Source organism: Tachyglossus aculeatus, chromosome 4, assembly GCF_015852505.1.
Source record: "Tachyglossus aculeatus isolate mTacAcu1 chromosome 4, mTacAcu1.pri, whole genome shotgun sequence".
Taxonomy (NCBI): Eukaryota; Metazoa; Chordata; class Mammalia; order Monotremata; family Tachyglossidae; genus Tachyglossus; species Tachyglossus aculeatus.
The window spans coordinates 103299788-103324557 of NC_052069.1; the positions used below are offsets into that span (position 1 = coordinate 103299788).

Below are 24770 nucleotides of genomic sequence, written 5' to 3' on the forward strand. Positions count from 1 at the left end.
CATGGTTCTTCAGCGGAAAGGATGTTGGGGTGGGACACAGCTCCCGGAGCTGTAAATTGGCGGTGTAGTAAGTGCTAGGCTCCCTTTTCTGTTGCTCTGCTCCACAACCCCGACACTGACTCATCCCATGAAGGAGGCCTGTTCTGGTTGCTCAGGCTCTCAGAGTGCAGGGCTGAATCCTTTTGACATTACCTGCACCAGCTTCAGGACTCCGGTGAGCAGGGCAGTAGCTTCAGGGTCCCATATGCTCTGAATCTGGATCCTCAGGACACAGCCAGCTGGACAGATTAGTGGCTGGTACCCCTGCCATAATCCACGTTTGGCTCCCGGAGCTGGGGTTGAAGCTGATGTTGGTCTCTGGTTCCCCGTGCTTGACCACTGCTCACTGCCACCCTCTGCCCACCCCAGTGGATTGAGGTTGGGGTGAGGCTCCTCTTACCCTCACTACCCTCTGCTTACCATTGGCTGCTCCTCTGGCCCAGCCCACCAGGGCCTTGGCTTCTTCAGCCTCCTGCCTACTCCTGCCTTCTGCCATGGTTCACCTCCCCATTCCAATGCCTCTCCCACCAACCTGGATCATATAAAATTAATGAGGATGATAATAATAGCAATAATGATAAAAAATATATGCTGTATCTACCCCAATACTTAGCAGAGTTCTCAGTTAGAGGCAAGATAATCTGGTTCCACAAGGGGCTCATAGCCTAAGTAGGGGGGAGAACAGGTGCTAAATCCCCGTTTTGCAAATGAGGGAACTGAGTCATAAAGAAGTTAAGTGACTTGCCCATGGTCACGCAGCAGGTAAGCAGCCGATGTAGGGTTAGAACCTATATCTGACTGATATATACCAGACTGAGCCCCCTCCTTCCTCTCCCCTTCCTCCCTGTCCCCATCCCCCCGCCTTACCTCCTTCCCCTCCCCACAGCACCTGTATATATGTTTGTACATATTTATTACTTTATTTATTTTACTTGTACATATTTATTCTATTTATTTTATTTTGTTAATATGTTTTGTTGTCTGTCTCCCCCTTCTAGACTGTGAGCCCGCTGTTGGGTAAGGACTGTCTCTATATGTTGCCAACTTGTATTTCCCAAGTGCTTAGTACAGTGCTCTGCACACAGTAAGTCTCAATAAATGTGATTGAATGAATGAATGAATGAATGAATGAATGAACGAACCCAGGTCTTCTGATTCCCAAGCCTGTGCTCTTTCCACTAGGCCATGCTGCTTCCCAAATTTGAGTGCTTAGTTTGACACCCAAATACAAAAATGTAAAAGAACCATATAGCAGAGATGCTTTCATTTCATGGGGCAGTGGGTGGAATAAGGAGAAGGGAAGATCACTAACGGATGAAACAAAAATTGGCTCCCTTGCATGCACAGTGTTTGAAAGGGTGACCAGGCTCAGTACATGTGTGATGACATGACATGTCTAGTTTGTGTACCATCATGTGTATCCTAAGCAGTGACCATCTGGTGGCCATTAGAAGGCACACTGCCACCCTAAGGAGACCACTTTGCTTACCATCAGAAGCTATCTAACCCTATTATGCTTCCAAGCTCTTCAAAATGGAGGAGCAGTTGTACACAACAATGAATTTGTTCCTATTCAACCAGTGCCACTCTTGCTGTGAATGTTCAATAAACATGCAGTAAAGATTATAAAGAAAAAGAGGAGTTCTCTTGGGAAGCATTTTGGCCTAGTGGAAAGAGCATGAGCCTAGGAGTCAGAGAAACTAGGTTTTAATCCTGGTTTTGCCACTTAGCTGCTGTGTGACCTTGGGAAAATCATGTAAATTCTCCGTGCCTCAGTTTCTTCCTCTGTAAAATAGGGATTAAGACTATGAGCCTCATTTGGAATAGGGACTCCACCCAATCCCCTTTGTTTGCATCTACCCCAGTTCTTAGTACATAGTTCTGGCACATAGTAAGCGCTTAACAATTACCATAATTATTGTTGTTATTATTAGTACAGTCCTCGGCACATTGTGAGTGCCTAACAAATATCATCATTATTATTACTATTACTGCTACTTCGGAGAAATCCCAGGAGGACAGATGGACTCCTTTCTAAAAAAGTGGCATTATAATCATTCTGGTTGATCTTGGCGCTCTTTGTATATGATGTGCCCTGAAGCAGGCATGGTAATTCTTCACTGAGGTGAAAAAGTGAAAATGTGGGTGGGAGAATATTTTGCTATTGTGTTTTGAAATGCAAATATCAGACCGATTATACTTGTTGGGAAAGTGGAGCTCTGCCCCTCCCAGGTGTTAAGGCTCCAACCTCCCTAACACCCGCAGACTCTGCCTCTGGCCTTCACCATGGGTGACTTGTTGCCAGCTCTGTTTCCTATTGTTAAAAAGGCTCCTTTTTATTTCAGGAGAGTCAGAGGAATGAGCTGCTGGAAACACTCCATAAACTTCCCATCCCTGATCCAGGCGAATCTGTTCATCTCAGTGTGGTAAGTGAGGCAGAGCACAAAAATTTAAGGAGAAAGTTTTATCTTATAAATGAAAAGCTCCTTATGTTTTCCTCTTTGAGGGGGGAAGTGGGGTTAAAAATGTCCTGTTGTTTGAGCACTCCTTCCCTCTTCATTGATTAATCCCTGTCTTTCTACCAAGGTGACCTTCTTGTCCAGAAGTTACTGATATGAACCAGCGAGGGATGGCTTTTGGAATCTTTGTTGGAGAGGGATTTCTATTTTCCCCCAAATTTTCTCCTCCCTCATGTGCCTTGCATGGCAGCACTCCCCTCCTGACCTTCTGCCAGAGATTAAGTCCATTTAAACAAGAGGACAGCAGTTAAGTGTCCTGTGAGCCTGTTGTTGGGTAGGGACCTTCTCTATATGTTGCCAATTTGTACTTCCCAAGTGCTTAGTACAGTGCTCTGCACACAGTAAGCACTCAATAAATATGATTGAATGAATGAATGGAACATTCTCCACTGGACAGTTTTTCTCACAGGTATAAAAGAAGCAAAGTGTCATCATGAAATCCAGTCTCTGGTTGGTGGTTCTGAGCCCTCAGCAGGACACTTTATTTTTAATGGTTCCTTGACTCTGATTTTCATGCCACTCAGAATGCCTGTCCCTCTTCCTTAGTAAAATGAGGTTTGAAGGGATTATAAAGCAGTTGCTTTAGCAGGAGAACTACAAGTTACTCTGCTCTGTTAGTTTGATTTAATCTGGGTGTGGGAAGTGAAAGTGGGACAGGGAAGGAAGGGAAGAGGTCTGTTCTCTTAATAAAAAAAAAAATTCTCATTTTGGGGACCTGAAAAATCTTCCCATTAGGGTATTGAATCTGTAGGCTTGAACCTACCACTGGAACTACTGATGTGCTGCTGAAAAATCTATTTTATTTGAGATTTTCCTCTTCCCCATCCCCCATTTTTGAGTTGGTTTCTACGAGCAGTTTACTCTCAGCCCTCTCATCAGTAATATGACTGGACAGGTAGCAGTTGAGGGCCCTGGCTGGGTCACCAGTTGGCAATGGAGATGACCTGGGTCCATCTTGGAAAGGAACAGCATTGCTTGCCTGACCTAAAGGACAAGGCATCTCTGAGGCAAGATGATCTACTGGGATATTTCAGTTGTTTCATGCCAGTGATTTCCAGGAATGCTTCTGGCCTCCTCTTGAGTCAAACATTTCATGGGTAGTGGAGCAAGAAAGGATATCAAAGGACAGCTTAGGAACCACTTTGTTTTCGGGTCTTGAGGTACCTTAGTTTAGCTATTTACAAGCCAGTGGTTCTTTAAGGACTTTTTTTTTCTTTCTAGTCTCTGTGAAGACTCTGCCTTCATATTTAATTTCTACTTTCAAGGGACTATTCCATACTTACTGAATTATAAATGGTGAACTATTACTGATAGAATGAAAAAATCTGTGTTTTTCCTTCTTAATCTCTTACAACTGCTGGGTGTACTTGATTGTGACTATTATGTCAGTGGAGCAAAGAATATTTAAATTTATAAGCATCACCAGAAAGGGGTGGGAGAAAGAGCTAGAAATTATGAGCCTTGAATATCTGTTCCTGACCCTTCCACTTTGCAGGGCTGTCAACCACCGAGGTTTGTCTGGAATTTGCCCAACTTTCTTGGGTCAAAGGTTGAAGTTTCATCGAGGCTGCTGTGGATTATGTATCAACATTTTCCACTGGGGTCAAAAAGCTGCATAGGAACTTGACTAGCATTTTATGTCTGTGCACCAATTTCATGTTGTACTTTTAATAAAATGGTTGATGTGGGGATGAAACTGTAACCTGGTTAGATGTGTCCTGGATTTCATCTGTAAAGTGGGGATTAAGACTGTGAGCCCCATGTGAGGCAACCTTGATTACCTTGTATCCCCCCAGTGCTTAGAACAGTGCTTGGCACATAGTAAGTGCTTAACAAATACCAACATTTATTATTATTATTATTATTATTATTATTATTATTATTATTGTGTGTAGCTTTTGAAAAAAGAAACTTTAAGAAAAGTTATCCTATTTTTCTGTTTGAGTTTATAGCTCCTACAGCTAATTGCAGCATTTCTTTATATGTAACTGACTTCGGATTTTATTTTGGTATTTGAAAAGTTGATGGCTTGGCTTTTACCTATAGGCAACATAGTCCTCTCTGTGAGTCCTTCCCCACTTCTCATACAATATGTTCTTTATTTGGTTGACTTCACACTCCTTGACTATGGGAGGATGCATTTTTATTTGTCTTTGGCCTTAGAATCAGTAATTACAGTAGATGAGTTATCATTTGTTCAAAGCATTGTCTTGATATCATTATCGTTTAATCAGTGAAAACAATTGGTTATCCAGATAAAAAATCACATTGAATATTCTTTAAACTGGCCAGTTGTCATAGCCAAAAAACCTCTAGTTACCTTCATTTCTGTTTGTTATTAGAACTCAGGGAATCTGGGCATTATCTTAGTAGGGAAGGGTGGAGGGAGCATTATCCGTAAGTTTTATTTTTGACAGGAAACTCTCCAATATGTGTAATCCTTGCAGCTGAAGAGGTCTCTATTCTGTTCTCATCATTTTGATTCAGCCAAAGAAAAGGTAGCATCTTATATTTGCCATCGATCGACAGACTCTGTTATTGAGTTTCCTTGACCAGAAGAAACTGGATAACTTTGAGTTTCAATAAAATATGTGATTGGTTAGGCATTTAGTATTCTGAACCAATTAAGAATGTAAGTTCCATGTAGGCAGAGAGCTTTTCACTTTTTTATTGTGAACTTCCTAGTCACGTATTACAGTGCACCACGGCAAGTGGATGGTCAGTAAATACCATTGATTGATTGAATACTACCTCCACAACTACCTCTCGGAGCACCTTTCTCATACTAGAAGGCATTCAGCCATGATACATAATTAATAAGGCATGACTGGTAGAAAGGTACAGTTTACCACTGTTATTGCAAGTGAGTCTTGGTCCATTCTTCACTTTCACTGTCCAAATAATTTTATTCCTTGGAAAAGATTCTTACCTTCAAAACTAAAGACACAGCAGCTGGGTCTACCCATGACAAAGTTAACTGCGGAATCAAAATATCTTACAGAAACACCATTTTTCCAACACCTGTAATGTCCTCCTGCATGTTAATCTCCCCACTTTATATTCCCCAGCTCTCACATCAGCACTTTCTAACCACCTAAGCAGTTAAGTATTTTATAAGCCCCTGTAGCACTCATGTACGTATTGTTATGTCTGCCCTTACTTCCTCCTGTCTGTAATTTGTTACTTCCTGTTTGTCCTTGCTAGATTAAAAAAACTCCTCAAGAAAGGGATTATGTCATGTAATTCTGTTGAATTCTCCCAAGAGTTTAGTGCAGTGCTGTGTACAAAGTAGGCACTCAGTATATACTAACTATTGATCTGAAATTTAGTGAGGATAGGGTACTGGGACCTTTTGTTTCTCTTGAGCATGATAGGAGTCAAAAGAACTGTTATTCCAAGGAGGATGGAAGGCACACCCATTCATTCATTCAGTCATTTATTGAGTGCTTACTGTGTGCAAAGCACTTTACTAGGCCATTCTGGCTCCTGCAGTGGTAGTAGGATACTTCAAGGTTGAAATGATGCAGTTGGTATTTTTTCCCCAAGAAATAGCACCCTCATGCATGCTTCCTAAATTCAGCAGTTCTCTGAGACAGCTCTGCTCAGGATGTTGGCAGACCTGCAACCCTTCCACCTCCACACTGCTATCAGATGCCTAGATTTCTCCTGTCTTCAGAACATCTCTACCTGGATGTCTTATCAACAAAGCTCAGCATGACTGAAACTGAACTCATCTTCCCACCCAAATATCTCTCTCCCACCCACTACTTTTCCATCACTGTTAACAACACTACTATCTTCCCCATTTCACAAGCCTGCAATTATGGCATTATCCTTAACTCTTCTCTCACCATCAATCCACTTATTCATGCAAGAACACAATCCTGCTAGTACTATTTTTAAAACGTTGCCAGAATCTGCACCTTCCCCTCCATCTAAACTACTACCATCCTAGTCCAAGAATTTACTAATAATAATTGTAGTATTTGTTAAGCATGTGTTAAGCATTTACTATGTGCCAAGTAAATAGCAAATACTAGGGTAGACAGAGGATAATCCAATTGGACACAGTCCCTCTTCCATAGGGGAGCTCCTAGTCTAAGGGGAAGGCAGAAAAGACATTTAATCCCCATTTTACATATGAGGAAACTGAGACACAAGGAAGCTAAGTGACTTATATAAGGCCACACAGCAGACAAGTGGTAGACATGGGATTAGAAACCAGGTCTCCAAACTCTCAGTCCTGTGCTCTATCCACTAGAACTTGCTGCTTCGTGTAACTTGTCATATTTGGCCTCGATGACCATATCAGCCTCCTTGCTGACCTCCCTTCCTCCAGCCTCTCCACTCTCCAGTTCATATTTCTTTCTGCTGCCAGGATCATTATTTTTTAATTGTTCTGTGCACATCTCCCCTCTCCTCATATGCTTGTAATGGTTGCCCATCAGGATATATTATATTGTACAGAACTCCTTATCTTCCAACCAAACCTCTGTCCTCCCCCTGATTTTCCCATCTCTGTAGACAGCACCACCATCCTTCCTGTCTCACAGCCCATAACCTTGGCATTATCCTTTACTCATCTCTGTCATTCTATTCACATATTCAGTCTGTCACTAAATCATGTTTGACCTTCACAGCATCGCTAAAATCTGCCCTTTCCTCTCCATCCAAACTGCTGCCATGTTAATCCAAGCACTTATACTATCCCACCTTGATTACCATACCAAGCCTCCTTGCTGGCCTCCCTGCCTCCTGTTGCTCCCCACTCCAGTCCATACTTCATTCTGCTTCCTGGATCATTTTTCTACAAAACCACTCAGTGCCTCAAGAACTGCAGTGAAGTGGTTCCCCACCTACCTCTGCATCAAACTCTTTACCATCTGCTTGAAAGTACTCAATCACCTTGACCTTTCCTACCTTACCTCTCTGTTCTCCTACTACAGCCCAGCCTGCACACTTCTGTCCTCTAATGCCACTATATCTTGATCTAGTCTACCTCACTGCTGACTTCTTTCCCATGACCTGCCTCTGGCTGGAATGCCCTTCCTTCCCTCTAGAGTGTAAGCTTGTTATGGGCAGGGAATGTGTCTGTTTGATCTTATATTGTACTCTCCCAAGTACTAAGTACAGTGCTTTACACACAGTAAGCATCAGTAAATACAATTGAATGAATATCTGACAGACAATTTCCCCACTTTCAAAGCCTTACTGAAGGCAGATCTCCTCCAAGAGGCCTTCACTAACTAAGCCCTCATTTCCTATTCTACCACTCCCTTCTGCATCACCCAGGTTTGCTCCCTTTATTCAACCCCTCCCTCAACCCTACAGCACTTATGTACATATTCATAATTTATTTTAAGTTAATGTCTGTCTACCACTGTAGACTGAAGGTTCATGTGGGAGATGAGAGGGCAGGGGATTTGAGGAGGGGCTTAAACCTCTGAAATAACTGGTGAGGGAAATGAGCATGGGAGTCAATAAGTATGGAGAAATAATGTTGCCGGGCAGGAGAGAGGGCAAAGTCAATCAGTCAATTGTATTTACTGAGCTCTTACTGTGTCCAAAGCACTGTATTAAATGCTTGGTAGAGTACAGTACAAAAATGCAACAGATGCATTCCCTGCCCACAACAACATTACAGTCTAGAGGACACTAGCATGAACTTTAGGTGGATGAGGTAAGTCTGTTATCTGAATTTCTCATCTCCTGACCCTATTTCCTCTCCCTTCTGTATCACCTATGCACTTAAGTCCATTCTCCCTAAGCATTTAGGTACTCAATAATAGTAATGATGGTGTTTGTTAAGCCTTTACTATATGCCGAGCACTGGTCTAAGTGCTGGGGGAGATACAAAGTTATCAGGTTGTCCAAGGTGGGGCTCACAGTCTTAATCCCCATTTTACAGATGAGATAATGGAGGCACAGAGAAGTTAAGTGACTTGCCCAAAGTCACACAGCTCTCAAGTGGCAGTCGGGATTAGAGCCCACGATCTCTGACTCCCAAACCCATGCTTTTTCCGCTAAGCCACACTGCTTCTCTGCCTACCCTTCTCTGTCACAACACTTATATGCATATCCTTATTCTTGGTTGCTTCCCATACTTGTAATTGATTTTAGTGTCTCTCCCCCCATCACTGGTTTGTAAGGTCCTTGAGGCCAAGGATCTTGTCTATTTACTCTGTTGTACTCCCCACAAGCTCTTAGTACAGTGGTCTGTACAGAGTTTTAATAAATACCACTGACTGACCCCAGGGCAGTCCTCAGGTAGGAGAGTTTAACTTTAGAACTTGGAAAGTCCAGAATGCAGCCTCTCAAGCAATTAGATACACTGACAGCGGGGTTCCTTGGGTAGGGATCTGGGTTGGAAATCATAATTCATAGCTCCAAAGAACATTAGTTCAGTCACCATGGAGTGAACTCCACCATTAATGTGGTACAGATTTGCTCCATGCTAATTCAGAAACGCTTTCTTTTAGTCTTATCGAGGAACAGCCAGTGGCTCAAGTTTATTTTTCAGGTGATGCACAGAAAAGTTGCTATTTGGAGTTTAGAATAAATGGCAACCTACATAAATTCTTCTTGAGCAAAGTTTTTAAGTTATTGAAATTGTTTTAGCTGAAAGAAGTTTTGGTTCCAGAGGATGTGGTTTTATCACTAGTTTGGGAAAAAATAGATCACCTTATGGCTTTCCTTTATTCTTTTCTTCCCAGCATTCGTACTTTACTGTTCCTGACATCAGGGACCTTCCTAGCATACCGGAAAATGTGAGTATTTGGAAGTAAGCACTGAACTACAGTTCCCTTGGTTTGTTTTCACCCCAGGTTCTCATGGGAGGGAGTGGGGGCATACCCAGGAGACAGCAAGTGAGTGCCTGAGCAGCTATAGAAGTGCACCTAGATGTGTGTAAATAAGACTTGGGGGGGATGCCTCCAAGCTTAGAAGGCTGATGGATGAGATACTAGAAACTGGCATTGAATACCCGGAACATCCTCTTTACCTTAAAGCAGACGGGTGCCCACCAGAGCAGGGCTTGGTCTTAAAAGACTCTTCCATGTTTTTATCTCTGCTGTTCAACTGAAATATCTAGAGAAGGATCATCTCTTCATTAGACTTCACAAATGCCAGAATTAGAGGTGTTTTCTTCAGCGTCAGTAGGTTTATACTGAAAAAAGTTAATCATGGGTTATCTGTAGAGTGGACAGGCTACCACACTTAATCCCTTTATCTTCCTAAGATATTAGAATGGAATAAGGTGGTAGGCCAGTGACATTAAATTTGCAGTGTTGTAATGGGCAGGTGAAGACATGAAGAGTTTTTTCAAAGATTAGGCTATTAAACTAATTCTTGCTTCCTCTCTTTGTATGGTTCTTAATAATTAAAACCTCAGGTATGTCTGCAAATACAATTGCAGAAGATCCTAGCCAGCCTCTTTCTCTTCAGAGACTGCCTCCTATTTTGAAAGTTGGCCAAGTGCTCGTGTGCAAGGTTCATAAAACTCTGACTGTCCCATTGATGATCAGGAAATGTTTGCCATTTCAGAAATTAGGTAGGGTGGACTTTCAGCCTTTATAGCCTTGCCACCCCTCCCTCCACCTCTCCTTTCCCCTTTCCTCCCTGATTTTGTTCCCACCCCCTTCTGTTTTTGTGCTTTTATACTCCCTCTGCTGGTTTGACAGCTTACAAACTCTGTTCCCAGAATTGGGCCACCTTTGGGAGCAGTGCTATTGTATAGCGAGGGAGTAAACATCCAGAACCATTTTAGCATGAATAGACTTGATTTAAGGAAGAAAAGACAACTTTATTTCCAAAATATTAAGGGGGAGTTGTTGTTTTTTTTAATGGTATTTGTGAAAACCTTACTTTGTGTCAAACACTGTTCTAAGCAATGGGGCAGATGCAAGTTAATTAGGTTGAATCCAGTGCCTGTTCTACATGGGACTCAGTCGAAGTAGGAGGAAGAACAGGTATTAATCCCATATTATAGATGAGAAAACTGAGGCACAGAGAAGTTAAGTGACTTGTCCAAGGTCACACAGAAGGCAAGTGGCAACACTAGAATTAGAACCCAGGTCCTCCCAGGCCCGGGCTTTTTCCACTAAGCTACACTGCCTCACTTTGGTGTTTTTTTGAAGTTTTAACAGGGTAGTGGTTAGGTTTATAGATTAATCTTAGTGGATAGCACAAGGGCCTGGGAGTCAGAAGGTCATGGGTTCTAATTCCAGCCCTGCCACTTGCCTGTTGTGTGACCTTAGGCAAGTCACTTAACTTCTCTGTGCCCCAGTTACCTCATTTGTAAAAATGGGGATTGAGACTGTGAGTCTCTTGTGGGACAGGGACTGTGTCCAATGTGATTTGCTTGTATCCACCCCAGTGTTTAGTACAGTGCCTGGCATATAGTGCCTGGCATATAGTAAGCGCTTAACAAATACCATAAGTATTATAGTTATTAATCACCATGACTTCATTGGTCTTGTGTGCTGCAGCCATTTGAAAGTTACATTTTCCATATTTTGGCTCTTTTGAAAGGTCGTATTGTTTAAATTTCAAATTTGTTGATTTCCAAACTGGGGTAAGTAATAACCATGGAGTTGGACAGGCAAAACCCACAATGTCATGTGTGTCTTGAGAATCAGTATGGTCTAATGGACAGGACCCAGCTGGGAGTGAGTGGACCTGGATTCCAATACTGGCTCTGCCCCTTGCCTGCTATGTGACCTTGGGCAAGTCATTTAACTTCTCTGATCCTCAGTTTGCTAATTTGTAAAAGAGGGGTTCAATTCCTTTTCTCTGTCCTACTTCGATTTTGTGCCCATGTGGGACAGGGACTGTGTCCAACTGAATGATCTCATTCAAGTTTATCCTTTCCTGCCTTAACTCAGCCCTCTCCTCTGCCAGACAGAACTATTTCTCCTCCCTTATTGACACCCATGCCCATAATCCCCGTCAGCTCTTCCACACATTCAACTCCCTTCTCAGGCCCCTGGTTCCTCCCCCTCCTCCTTCCCTCACCCCCAATGATGTGGCCTCCTACTTCATTAACAAAATTAAATCCATCAGGTCTGACCTCCCCAAAGTCACTCCCACCCCCCCCACTCCAACTCCCTGGCTCTCAACGCTCTCTGGTACTCTCCCATCCTTCCCAGCAGTATCCTCAGAGGGAGCTCTCCTCCCTCCTCTCAAGTGCTACTCCGGCCACCTGTGCTTCTGACCCCATTCCCTCCTTAACTTCCATCTTCAACCAATCACTCTCCACTGGATCCTTCCCCTCTGCCTTCAAACATGCCCATGTCTCTCCCATTAAAAAAACCCCTCTCTTGACTCCACCTCACCTTCAAGTTATCGCCCCATCTCCCTCCTACTATTCCTTCCCAAACTTCTTGAACGAGTCGTCTACATGCGCTGCCTCGAATTCCTCAACACCAACTCTCTCCTCGACCCCCTCCAATCTGGCTTCCATCCCCTACATTCCACGGAAACTGCCCTCTCAAAGGTCACAAATGACCTCCGGCTTGCCAAATCCAACGGCTCATACTCTATCCTAATCCTCCTCGACCTCTCAGCTGCCTTCGACACTGTGGACCACCCCCATCTCAACACGCTATCCAACCTTGGCTTCACAGACTCCGTCCTCTCCTGGTTCTCCTCTTATCTCTCCGGTCGTTCATTTTCAGTCTCTTTTGCAGGCTCCTCCTCCCCCTCCCACCCCCTTACTGTAGGGGTTCCTCAAGGTTCAGTTCTTGGTGCCCTAATGTTCTCGATTTACACTCACTCCCTTGGTGACCTCATTCGCTCCCACGGCTTCAACTGTCATCTCTACGCTGATGACACCCAAATCTACATCTCTGCCCCTGCTCTCTCTCTCTCCCTCCAGTCTCGCATCTCTTCCTGGCTTCAGTACATCTCCATCTGGATGTCTGCCCGCCACCTAAAACTCAACATGTCCAAGACTGAACTCCTTCTCTTCCCTCCCAAACCCTGCCCCTCTCCCTGACTTTCGCATCTCTGTTGACGGCACTACCATCCTTCCCGTCTCACAAGCCCGCAACCTTGGTGTAATCCTCGACTCCGCTCTCCCATTCACCCCTCACACCCAAGCCGTCACCCAATCCTGCCGGACTCACCTCCACAACAGTGCCAAGATCCACTCTTTCTTCTCCATCCAAACCGCAACCCTGCTCATTCAAGCTCTCATGCTATCTCGTCTGGACTACTGTATCAGCCTCATCTCTGATCTCCCACCCTCCTGTCTCTCCCCTCTTCAATCCATACTTCACACCGCTGCCCGGATTGTCTTTGTCCTGAAACGCTCTGGGCATGTTACTCCCCTCCTCAAAAATCTCCAGTGGCTACCAATCAACCTATGCATCAGGCAGAAACTCCTCACCCTCGGCTTCAAGGCTCTCCATGACCTCGCCCGCTCCTACCTCACCTCCCTTCTCTCCTTCTACAGCCCAGCCCACACCCTCCACTCCTCTGCCGCTAATCTCCTCACCGTGCTTCGTTCTCACCTGTCCCACCGTCGACCCCCGGCCTACGTCATCCCCCTGGCCTGGAATGTCCTCCCTCTGCACATCCGCCAAGCTAGCTCTCTTCCTCCCTTCAAGGCCCTACTGAGAGCTCACCTCCTCCAGGAGGCCTTCCCAGACTGAGCCCCTTCCTTCCTCTTCCCCTCCTCCCCCTCCCCATCCCCCGCCGCCTTACCTCCTTCCCTTCCCCACAGCGCCTGTATATATGTATATATGTTTGTATGTATTTATTACTCTATTTATTTTACTTGTACATATTCTATTTATTTTATTTTGTTAATATGTTTTGTTTTGTTCTCTGCCTCCCCCTTCTAGACTGTGAGCCCACTGTTGGGTAGGGACCATCTCTGTATGTTGCCAACTTGTGATTCCCAAGCGCTTAGTACAGTGCTCTGCACACAGTAAGCGCTCAATAAATACGATTGAATGAATTAATGAATATCTACCTCTGTGCTTAGGACAGTGCTTGATGCCTTGTAAGCGCTTAACAAATACCACAGTTATTATTTATTTTCTCTAATTATTTTCTTTCCATTCCATCTCCCTTGAATTTCCATTTTGTTCTGCTCATATCTGTTCTAACACTCCTTCTGTTCCTGTTGGTGATTTAAAGCTGAAGGATAGGGATACTAGCTTTCTGGGTATTAGCTTCTCTGTCTCTTCCAGGCTAAACTGGTTGCATTCTAGGTAGCTGTTTCAGCATCTTTATTCATTCATTCATTCATTCAGTCATATTTATTGAGCGCTTACTGTGTGCAGAGCACTGTATTAATCACTTGGGAAGTACAAGTCAGCAACATATAGAGACGGTCCCTACCCAACAACGGGCTCACAGTATCTGGAACCCTGCTGATTTGACTCCTGTAGTCACATTGCCTGTCTCTCAAGCAATGGAGATTGTCATTTGCGTCATGGAAATTTAAGAGATCCCAGTTGTCTGCCATTATTGTGCCGCTTGATGTATTTTCACAGTCTTATATTTGTCACTTCCATGCGCCCTACGCGAGTGCTTCCTTTATGCCCAGTATTTGAAACTGTTGACAGCACTGAACATTAGTTCTAATTAACTGAAAGCCATTTCTCTATAAGTTTGGGAGAGAGAAAATCACAAATATCTCTTTCTGAAGTTCTGTGAAGCTCAAATTGGTGTATGAAACTTTCTAATTTTCAGGTTGGTGTGTTTTCTAACCAAACCATGAATCTTTCTGTGGGATGTATAGGCACCCTCCCCTGGACGATCTACATGTGCAGAATGCTGGTGTTTATGCATCTTATGCCTGTTAACTTGCTCAATCTGGATTGAGTCCTGAAATTGTGTTTTATCCCATTTGGGGCCAGGAGATGAAATGGATACGTAGGAATCAAAGCCATTACATCAGAATTCAAAGGACCCTACCACAGTAAAGATACAGAGAGTAAAGACACAGAGTTGGGGGAAGGTGGTTATAGGGTGGCAAATAGATCCAAAATTCAGTGGGGATGTTACTAAAACAGGAGAATTGGGGAGTCTTTGGGGTTGATAGAGCAGGTCCTCCTGGAGCTATTAGCCAAATGGTAGAGGATTTCAAGAAATTATGGGCAACAATGAGTAGTTGCTTCTTGAAAAGAAGTCCCTTTAGATTACTCTGTCACCAGAACATCATTGAATAGTTAATAATGAAAATTAATTATTTTCCTATAAACTAGCTCTTATTGAATTTATTCTTAGGTGATTTCCACAATCTCTGTCAGAAATACTTTTTTTTCCCTTTGTGAAGGAAGAATACCACTGGGTAATTGCTCATCAACGTTTTATCTGCCTCTCTAGGTAACACACGGAGGAGTATGTTTTGTACAGGCAAAAATTTAAAAACATTAAATGAGCATAAATCTTTATAGATTTTAAACAATCGACCTGCATTTTCAAAAATGTCACAGACCGTGAACAGATGTTTAGTAATAATTACATTGTAAGCTGGTAGTGTAACTGAGCTTGTGCTGGTCATGTTTTGAAGTTCTGCTTGATTAATGGATAATCATACAGGACTCCATTTGGAACATTAACAAACATGTCTTAATTATCTGACTCTGTGTCATACTGAATGGTTAATGATGTATAGAAAGCATTTAGAATGGACAGTTACATATAACATCACTGAGGATCCACTTTTTCAAAAGATTCCATATGATACAGAGAAGATTTATGAACTCATTGAGACTTTCAAAAACAAACAAGCTAGGTTCCTTGCGGGTTACCCATTATCAAGTACTGAGCTATGCCGAGCATTTAATCATTTGCATCCTGGGTTTTTCAGGAGATTGTTTATTGCAGTGGATTTCACTAACGCAGAGGGATGGAAATTTTCCCCTCTGTAAGTCTTTGTTTTCTTTTTTGTAACCCACAGACTTCAAGTCATGTCACTGATTTGATTGCTTTCTGAACTGTTTGGGACTCTTCTCAAACTAGTTGTTTTAGAATCCGAATTTGGAATATCCTTTTTCCATAGGAATAACATCAGAGCTTTAGACTCTCCAAAGTATGCTTCACAGTTTGGCATGAAATTAGTGAAGAGTTCTGAAGACCTTTTGTGGTGCAATCTTTGGAATAAATGCCATGCTCCAGAAATAAAACCTGCTGGGAGAACCAAACCAGTTGCTTCTGGTTGCCTATCCAAGAGGGAGCATTTTTAGGGGATGCTGAAACACAATATAGTTGAAGGACTTGATTATGACCGTTGGTCATTTGGATGACCAAACACTCCATTGTCTTTGGAGTCAGAGCCACCCCAGTGTGAGTGGCAAGAAGTCAGAAGCAAGTGTACAGCCTCTCATGTCACTCATTGCCTCCAAGGAAGGCATTCCTTTCTTAGATGATGCTTCGAATGAAATGAAATAGGTGCATTTGTGTGGGGAAGGGGAGAAACTGCCCACCTTCTTCAAAGCAACTCCTGATTCAGGGTGTGCCCTCAGTTCATTTTAAGATATCTGTAAATCCTGCTTAAAATGTTTTCCCAGAAGACTCTTAGCCTCCTAGGGAGGGAATTTTGTGAGTGCTGTTTTACTCCTTGTTTTGGATTGAGGGCAGTGATTTTGATAAGGCCCCGATATATTTAAGGGCCAGAAATAGGTGAAGAAGGAAGGCACAGTTAAATGAGAAATTAATTTGGCGATGGATCAATCTGTAAGAACCGTGAAGCTGTGGTACCATCAGCCATCATCTCTAGGTCATGTAAAGGGAGAAGAATGAAAGTACTTAGCATACCAAACAAACTGTAGTTTCTCTTCCAGCTCACTCCCATTCAACCCCTCCCGATCACTCCCATTCAACCCCTTCCTACCCCTCACCCCATCCCCAGCCTCTGAGCCCTCCCCACAGCCTCAGCCAAATGTAGCCTGTGGAACCCCCGCTCCATCACGGGAAGGCTTCCGTTCATCATTGGCCTGGCCCTGCCCCAGTCACTGCTGCCCCCTGCCTTCCTTGAAACTTGGCTCTCCCCAGATGACACTCTCTCTGGGGGCGTGGGGGAGGAGGGACGCTGGGTGTCGGGGAGGGTTCGGCTTCCTTCTTGCTCCCCAGTGCTGGTTTTGCACCATCCTACCTCCCCCACCCCCTCTTTCCCTTCCTTTGATGCCCATATTATCCGTCTCTACCACCCACTCTGACTACTAGTCACAGGCATTTACCGCCCCCCAGGCTCCTCCTCCAACTTTCTGGACCATTTTGATGCCTTTCTCACATTCCTTCTCTCATTCTCCATCTCTACATTGATTCCTGGGGACTTCAATATCTATATGGATACACCTGACGACCCTTCTATTGTCCACTTCCTCTCACTCCTGTACTCCAGTGACCTCGTGCTCCATCCCACCTCACACACTCATCAATTTGGGCAGTTGATTTTATAATCTCTAATCACTGCTCAATCTCTACCCTCACCAATTCTGAAATTCCTATACCAGAGTACAACCTCCTCACCTGCTCTCTTTCTCATAAACTCACCGGCCGCAAATATGCCCTCCTCCTCCACAGAAACCTCTGTTCTTTTGACCCCTCCTCCAGTTGTCATGCAGTCATTCTGCCCCATCTGATCTCCATGCCCAAACTACCTTGGTGTTGTGGATAGGGCACGGGCCTGGGAGTCGGACGGTCTGGTTCTAATTTTGACTCTACCACTTGTCTGCTGTGTGACCTTAGGGAAGTCACTTCACTTCTCTGGGCTTCAGTTACCTCATCTGTAAAATGGGGATTGAGACTGTGAGCTCCACATGGGACAGGGACTGTATCCAACCCGATTTGCTTGTATCCATGCCCGTGCTTAGTACAGTTCCTGGCACATAGTAAGTGCTTAACAAATACCACAATTATTCTCTTGATGCACAAATTGACACCCTCAACACCACCCTGTCCTCTGAACTCAGCTCCCTGGCTCCTTTGTCCCTCTGCAAATCTCACACCACTAGCTGACAACCCACTATCACCTCCAGAGTATGCTTCCTCCACTGCTGTGCCCAAGCTGCAGAGTACTGTCGATGGAAATCCAGACACCTCTCTGACTTGGTCCACCTAAAATTCGTTCTTACCTGCTTCAATTTGGCGCTTTCCTCTGCCTGACAACAAAAGTTCTTCCTAATTCACTCCGAAATCCACTGCCCCTTCCAGTTGTTCTAGACATTTAACTCCCTTCTCAAACATCTTGTCCCTCTTCCCCTACCATCTCCTTCACTGAATGACTTGGCTACATCCTTCATCAACAAAATTGAAACCGTCAGGTGTGATCACCCTCACATTTCCCCTTCAGCACCCCCTCCACCCTCTTTGACTCTTCCTATGGTTACTACAGTAACTCAAAAAGAGATCCCTCTCCTCTTTTTAAAATAATAATAATAATAATTTTGGTATTTAAGATAAATCTATTCCCTCCACATGTGCTTCTGACCCATCCCTTCATACTTTTTTTAAACACTTGTCCCCTCCCTTCTTCCCTCCTAGATTGCCAACTTCAATTGTTCACTTTTCAACAGCTTCTTCCCCACTGCTTTCAAACATGCTTACAAATCCCCTATCCTAAAAGAACCCTTTCTTGAACCCATGGCTCCCTCCAGTTATTGCCACATTTCCCTCCAAACTTCTTGAGAGAGTTATTTACTTCAACTTTCTCCACTTCCTCTCTTCCAGTTCTCTCCTTGATCTCCTCCAATCTAACCTGTATCCCCTTCACTCTTTTTTTAGTGCAACTTTTAAGCACTTGTTATCTGCCAAGCACTGTACTAAGCTCTGAGGTAGATAGAAATTAATCAGATTGGACACAGTCCCTGTCCCATATGGACCTCACAGTTTTAATCCAGTGCTTAGTACAGTGCCTGGCACATAGTAAGCGCTTAACAAATACCAGAATAATAATGATAATGATGATGATGAAAATAATAATAATAATTCCCATTTTGCAGATGAGGTAATTGAGGTGCAGACAAGTGCAGTGACTTGTCCAAGGCTACACAGCAGACAAGTGGCAAAGCCAGAACTAGAGCCTAGGTCCATCTTACTCCTAGGCCTATGCTCTGTCCACTAGACCATGCTGTTTCTCAAAGAAACAGTCCCCTTTAAGGTCACCAGTGACCATTTTCTTGCCAAATCTGATGGCCTCTGCTCCATTCTAATCCTCCTTGACCTCTCAGATGTCCTTGACACCGTCGACCACCCCCTTCTCCTTGAAACTTTATCCAGTCTTGGCTTCACTGTCACTGTCTTCTCTTGGTTCCCCTCCTATTTCTCTGACCACTCCTTCTTAGTATCTTTTGCTGGTTCTCTGCCCTACACCCTCTGACAGTGGGGGTTCCTTAAGGCTCTACTCTAGGTCACCTTCTATTCTCCATCTATACCCCCTCCCTTGGAGAACTCATTTGCTCCCATGGTTTCAACTACCATCTCTATGAGGATGTTTCCCAAATCTACATCTCCAGCCATGACCTCTCTTCTTTCCTGCAGTCTCTCATTTTTTTAAGGTATTTGTTGAGTACTTACTAAATGTTGAACACTTGTTCTAAGCACTTGGGTAGGTACACATTTCAGGTTGGACACAATCCTGCGTGTCTAAGTTGGAGGGAGAACAGGTATCCCCATTTTACAGTTGAGGAAACTGAGGCACAGAGAAGTTAAGTGACTTGCCCAAGGTCACACAGCAAGCAACCTGCAGAGTCTGGATTAGAACCCAAGTCCTTGTGATTCCAAGGAGAGCCCATGTTCTCTCCTCCTGACTTCAGGACATCTCTACCTGGGTGTCCTGCCAACCCCTCAAACTAAACATGTCCGAAGTTGAACTCCTTATCTTCCTACCCAAACACTGTCCTTCCCCTGTTTTTCCCATCACTGTAATAATAATATTGGTATTTGTTAAGCATTTACTTTGGGCCAGGCACTGTACTAAGCGCTTGGTGGATACAAATAAATTGAGATGGATACAGTTCCTGTCCCATGTGGGGCTTACAGTCTCAATCCCCATTTTACAGATGAGGTAAAATGAGGTACAGAGAAGTGAAGTGACTTGCCCATGGTTACCCAGCAGACAAGTGGAAGAGCAATGCCATTATCCTCCCTGTCTCACAAGCCTGTAGCCTTGGCGTTGTCCTCGACTCATCTCTCTCATTCCACCCACATATTCAATCTGTCACCAAATCCCATCAGTTCTACCTTCACACATTGCTAAAACCTGCCCTTTCTTCTCCATCCAAACTGCTATCACACTGATCCAAGCACTTATCCTATCCCACCTTGACTTCAACATCTGTCTCTCCCGACTCCAGTCCATACTTCATTCCGCTGCATGGATAATTTTTCTCAAAAAAGTTCATGTCTCCCCACTCTTCAAGACCCTCCAGTGGTTGTCCATTCATCTCTGCATCTAACAGAAGTGACCAGGGAACATGTCTGCCAACTCTAAGTGCTCAATAAGTGCAATTGAATGAATTGTCATCTTCCAAATGCTTAGTACAGTGCTCTGCAAATAGTAAGCACTCAGTATGATTGATGAAACAGAACTTCTGTACAATCAGTTTTAAAGCATTCATCAACTCGTCCCTTCCTACCTCACCTCACTTATCTCTTACTACAGTCCAGCCCGCACTCTTTATTCCTCTAGCACCAACTTAATCACTGTGCCCCAATCTCTTCTATCTCACCGCAGACCCCTTTCCCACATCCTCCCCTGGCCTGGAACTTCCTCCTCATCTATATATGCCAGACCACCACTCTCCCCACCTTCAAAGCATTATTATTCATCTCCTCCAAGATGCCTTCCTGGATTAAGCCTTCTTTTTCTTGGCTCCCTTTCCTTTCCAGGTTGTCTATGCCCTTGGATCTGTGACTTTTGGGCATTTGATATTTGCCCCACCCTCAGCCCCACAGGACTTATGTACATATCTTTAAATTATTTATTATAAATTACCTATATTAATGTCTATCTCCTCTAGATTATAACCTCATTATGGGCAGCAAATGTCTGCCAAATGTTGTATTGTACACTCCCAAGTGTTTAGTACAGTGCTCTGCATGTAGTAAGTGCCCAAAGATACCATTGATTAATTGACTGATTGAAGGGATTTACAGTCTAGTGGATTTTCACCCCAAACAATCCTCCAGGAAGTTGCCTCAGTGATACGAATCCCCAAACCTGAGTGAACTTAGTTGTACCTGGAAGGGACCAGATCTGGCATCCCCAACACATAGTCTTCCTCAAAGGACATGTTCCCCGAGATGATTCTCAACATTTCCTGTGCAGCTGAGATCCAGTGGGAAGCGTCTGGACCTCTACCCCTACTCAGTATGTGGGAAACCATGAGAACCTTCCAAGTACTTGTGCCTCTTAATCACTCCTCTTCGAGAGATCACTGAACATAGTCTGAAGTGTGGTATCCCATAAGGAAGCCGGCAAGGGGGAGGAAACAGATAAAGGAGACAGCTTCTGTTTAGACACAAATATCTTGGTAATCAGCACAGATGGGATGAGAAATACCAAAAAAGTACATGACAGTTTAGTGAGGCTTTGGCTAAATGTTATATATTTTTAATACACCTGTGTGTGGCTCCCCTAACCAGTCTGAAAGTTTATGGTGCTTGATTTCTTATGTGTAATTCATATTAGCTGGTATATATATACATGCATACACTCACACACACAGTTATATATATACATATATATATATATATACACATACACTATATATACATATAGATGTATGTTAGCCAGTTTGTTAAATCAATTCTCCCCAACCTCCTACCCCCCAAAAAACTATTTCTGTGATTCTTTTTTTCTTTATCTCACCAAAATAAGGTTTAAAATTTGTCTCTAACGCTGTTTCTTCGTATTTGGATGGCAAGCTGTGGAACATATTTTTGCACAGTATGAAGCTTCTTGGCAGACTCTTCAGGCCAAGTATTGGTGGCTTTAGAGTTATCTTTGGATCTGTCAAAAGTGCTAATGGGCTTTCTGGGCCTCTTTAAGCTCCTAAATCCTATTTTCTTTTTACTTTAATCCTTTAAAAAAAATTCTACACATCTAATCGGCAGTTAAGATGCCACTAAAATTCTGAACCATTCTGTATTTTTGTCTTCAAATGTGTGCCTTCAAGGATATCTCTGCCCATAGTCACCTGAGGCATAGTGCCCTTCTAGTCTTGTTACCATGCCCCTGCATGCCTCCTTCTGCAGCGCCCAGTGTTGTGCAAGTTCTCTCTTGGTGAATCGTAAGAAAATTCATAGGTCTTCTGATCCAGATGAATTTTAGTTGGAGAAGCTCCCTCTCTAAATAAAGTTCATCAAAATCCTTTTTAATAAGTGACAAAATTCACCCGTTTCAATTCTGAGGATTGGTGGTTACCCCGTGCTCTAGGCAAACACAAATGAATCATTGGATAAATACCCACATGTATTTCCAGCCGGGACAATTGTTGTAAACACATTGGGCTGTTTGCATGTAGAATCTGAATGCCTCACGTAAATTAGTTCGGTTATAAATCTTCATCTGGTGTATGTTGCAGCTCCTGCCATTCAGAGAATCTCTTTTCCTTTTCAGAATGCATTGCGTGACACTAAATCCTACAGCACTGAAAGAATAATCATATTCTTATGGCTTATTAAACTCCTAAGAGTTGGTTGTGATGAAGCACTTATTTTCTGTTTCTTCTGGAATCTGAGCATTTTGTAGTACTAATTAAAAGAACCAAGCACAGGCTGTAGTAGAAAGCTGGAAAGAACGCTGCTTTGTCACAACCTGCTGCTTCCTATCTCTGCCTTTCTTTCTTTTTTCTTTCTTTTTTCTTTTTTTAAAAAAGGAAAAAAAAACACAAGTCTCTGAAAAGGTTTCAGTACCCAGAGGGCAGTTTGAGATCCTAAAGTGAATTGGGAGGGCTAGAGAGAAAGAAGGAGGGAGGAAAGAAGGGCCAGCTGCAATGTGAGGCGACATATGAAACTGAACCCCCCCCAGTCTGTGTGGACCGTCGGACAGGGACCACACGGCTGAGGGTCAGAACCTGGGCCGTAGAGACCTGAGGCAAACTGGTGGAGGGAAGCTAGAGGGTGCCTGGTTTTAATCTCTGGGGCTTATGATGCCCAGAGATAGTTATGTTGGCAGTTAAGGCAACAGCCACAAACTACTTCATCTTCTTCCTCCTAGAGAAATCTGACTGAATACTTTGTCGCTGTGGATGTGAACAACATGCTCCATCTTTATGCCAGCATGCTGTATGAACGCCGGATCCTCATCATCTGCAGCAAACTCAGCACTGTAAGTAGAGACTTGAGACAGCCATCCCTGTCCACCTTGCTGCTTATTGATGACTCGCTTCCTTCCCTCTCAGACAAACAAAGCTAACACACTTTTGAAGTCCAGGGCATTGGATTTCTGGAAGACTCATAAAAACTATTATTGAGTGCTCACGGGTGACTTACTGAATGCTTAGAAAGGCATGCTTTGTGCTCAGGTATTTTCTAGTGTGCAAGTGTACAGACCTGAAGCTCCTGTTGTATTTGTCAGTTTTCCCTCACTCCCAGCCCCACTTTCTTTGTTTTCAATCTGGTAGGGACCTGGGGAAGATGTGGAATAGGATCAGAGTGGTTAGTGAGAGAGGCAAAGAAGGGAAAGGAGCTTGCAGCCCAAGGCTTGTTGGCTGTTAGAAATGTTGGGAGAGGGTGGGAAAGAAAAAAAACAGTGGCCTGTGATTTTTGGATAGGACTAGGAGGTAGGGAGTCAGAAGGAAGCCAAAAAGGGGAAAATGACTGTCTCTCTCAGAGATCTGGGAGAATCTGGAGCGGAGTCTTGTCTCATTAGAGATGCTAATGTATTCAGAAACAATCTCTGATTAGCCATTAATGCAGGCTGAGATTAAAACGAGCTATTGTGCCAGCTAGAAATTTCTCACGTCCGTTACTGGGCAAGTACCACACTGGTACTTATTTTCCAGCTATTGAATATTTCATCTCGGTGAGAACTTTGGGGTAAGATTGGAGACAAATGAAAGGCATGCCCCTGACTGGGATCAGTTTGTGTGACTATCAGAAAAATCTACATCTGCAGATACCATTATCACTTCACAAACACACTTTGTCACTGACATTCCTTATTTTGAGAGTTCATCAGTGTTTTAATCCCTCATTATTTAGTCCAACAAATAGAGTATATAATCTAGGTGACTTGTGGCAGGGAAGGAGAAGAGTTTATTTCTCTGAGGCCATACCTTAGCAAGGAGAATTTTACCTGGTCATGCTGCGCAATCCCAGAGGCTTGGTTTTGGCATTTTTTTGTGTTTTATTTTTAATAGTATTTGTTAAGCACTTATTGTGTGCTAGGCACTGTACTAAGTGCTGGGGTAGGTACAAGCTAATCAGGTTGAACACAGTCCATGTCCCACATGGGGCTCGCAGTCTTAATCCCCATTTCACAGATGAGGTAACTGAGGCACAGAGAAGGTCACACAGCCCAAGGTCACACAGCAGACAAGAGAATTGCTTGAGTAGGTGGTGAAGGTTGTATTAATCTGGGTCTTCAGCTATATGTATCTGATTCCAGTCGGAAAATGATGCCATGCCATCAGTTAGTGAGTCAGGGCTGGAGTAGAATTTCACTAGCTTTCCTGGACTTCTTTCTCTTCCCACGCTGAGCTACAAACAAGGTTGACCTTTTTGGCACTCTGTAGTGCCTCAGTGGGGGGGCAGTGTGGAGAAAGGAGATGGAGAAAGGAAAGGAGAGGGACGATTGAAGATAATGGGACGCTGGAGTGGTGAGGGTATTTTCAAGGTAATGTAGTTGTCTGTAGTGTCCCCTTTACCTGTGGGGCCTATTATCGTGAGAGCTTTCTTAGTGTGAGATTGAGGCGAAGGCCCTGCTCTCCCTGCCCAGCCCCTCAGCACAGTGCCCATTTGAGCTGAACTGTCAGAACTGCCCTTTTAGCAGTGTTGAAATCCACAGTAGTCACATCCGCAGCTCACTCTGTCAGTGGATATTTGGCCTAAAACTACATAACGCAAGCACCACCCCAGCTCAAAGAGAAGCTTTTTGGAATTGTGTTAACGTCAGTCAGTCAGTCATATTTATTGAGTGCTTACTTGTGCAGAGCACTGTACTAAGCACTTGGGAGAGTCCAATGTAACAGACACATACCCTGCCCACAGTACATCTACAGTCTATTATGTGCCAAGACCAAAAAAAAGAAA

At 43.7% G+C, this 24770-nt stretch overlaps 1 protein-coding gene across 4 annotated transcripts in view; it reads left to right on the forward strand.

Moving 5' to 3' along the window:
* Window positions 1-24770, forward strand: part of DENND1A (DENN domain containing 1A) — a 514969-nt gene that overhangs the window by 227914 nt on the left and 262285 nt on the right. For all 4 annotated transcript variants that reach the window (XM_038744796.1, XM_038744798.1, XM_038744797.1 and 1 more), the window contains exons 7-9: window positions 2385-2465; window positions 9272-9325; window positions 22735-22845. In XM_038744796.1, coding sequence (XP_038600724.1) covers window positions 2385-2465; window positions 9272-9325; window positions 22735-22845 — 246 coding nt within the window. The remainder of the gene's footprint in view (window positions 1-2384; window positions 2466-9271; window positions 9326-22734; window positions 22846-24770) is intronic.